The 1,199-nt window shown below is 46.5% G+C and overlaps 1 protein-coding gene across 1 annotated transcript; it reads left to right on the top strand.

Annotated features, from left to right (window-relative positions):
- Positions 1-12: 12 nt before the first annotated feature.
- LOC125849713 (uncharacterized) lies at positions 13-1,172 on the top strand (the record flags this gene model as incomplete). The annotated part of the gene is made up of 4 exons (XM_049529684.1): positions 13-318; positions 400-486; positions 640-771; positions 836-1,172. Coding segments are annotated over exons 1-4 (862 nt in total), but the record flags the coding sequence as incomplete, so codon positions are not given.
- Positions 1,173-1,199: the final 27 nt, after the last annotated feature.

The following is a 1,199-nucleotide window of genomic DNA, read 5'->3' as shown; positions in this document are numbered from 1 at the left end:
TCAGTGAGGATCATGCCTCCACGAAGAGTAGTTAGAGTTCGTCCAGCTATGAAGAGTGTTGAGGAACAAGAGTTACCGAATGCCCTAGATGTTCAAACCCAAGAAGAGATCAAGTATGCTGATCGTCGCGAAGCTATCCGTATATTAAGTCAAGTTGCGACCTATCATGTTGGGCAGAGAGATAATCGACACGAAGTGGTTGATACTTCAAGAATCCGTGAACTCTTTATGAACCCACCAAGCTTCTTAGGTTCAAGTATTAGTGAGAATCTGGAGAATTTCATTGAGGAGCTTAAAAGGATATTTGATGTGATGCATGTTGCTGAGTCGGAGAGGGTGGAACTAGCTGCGTACCAATTGAAGGGTGTCGCTAGAATCTGGTTTGACCAATGGAAACAGAATAGGGCTGAGGATGCGCCAGCAGTAAGTTGGGTTGTGTTTGAGAGTGCTCTCATGGGGCGTTTCTTTCCTCGTGAGTTGCGAGAGGCAAAGATAAAAGAGTTTCTCACCCTTAATCCGCAGTCTATGAGTGTTCATGAGTACAGTCAGAAGTTCACACAACTTTCCCGCTATGCTCCGGAGATGGTTGCTGACATGAGGAGTAGGATGAGTTCATATGTTGCTGGGTTATCTCGTCAGTCAAGCAAGGAAGGCAAGGCAGCTATGCTGATAGGGGATATTGACCTAGCAAAATTCATGATTCATTTACAACCAGTTGGGGAGGATAAGTTGAAGGATAGAGAAGAGTCTAAGGATAAGAGGGCTAAGATAGTAGGGGACGAGTTCAGGCAGCAAAAGAATGATGCTAATCAGTCATCCCTCCCACAAAAAACAGGAGAGACCGGTTCAGCCATCTGCTAGTGTGCCTGCACTTGAGAACGAAGATGGGCACAAAAGAAATTCCTATAATTTCAGGGCTAGACCTGCCTATCTTCAAGGAAGTATAGTACCAAGGGGTAGTAAGGCTCCTTCATGTGCTAGGTGTGGTAGAACTCACCCAGGGAAGTGTCGTCAGGGCCAGACAGGTTGCTTTAAGTGTGGACAAGAGGGACACATCATAAAGGAGTGCCCTAAGGGCAGGCAAGGTAGTGGAAATCTGAGCAGTAAGGCCCAATCTTCTTCAGTTGTCCCACCAGACAGGATGACACCTAGAGGAGCTACTTCTAGTACTGGTGGAGGAGCAAACCTCCTCTACGCAA

This window comes from Solanum stenotomum, unplaced genomic scaffold, assembly GCF_019186545.1.
Source record: "Solanum stenotomum isolate F172 unplaced genomic scaffold, ASM1918654v1 scaffold10104, whole genome shotgun sequence".
NCBI classification, from domain to species: domain Eukaryota; kingdom Viridiplantae; phylum Streptophyta; class Magnoliopsida; order Solanales; family Solanaceae; genus Solanum; species Solanum stenotomum.
The sequence above is the reverse complement of the archived record's forward strand: the minus strand, read 5'-3'. Positions and strand labels throughout refer to the sequence as shown.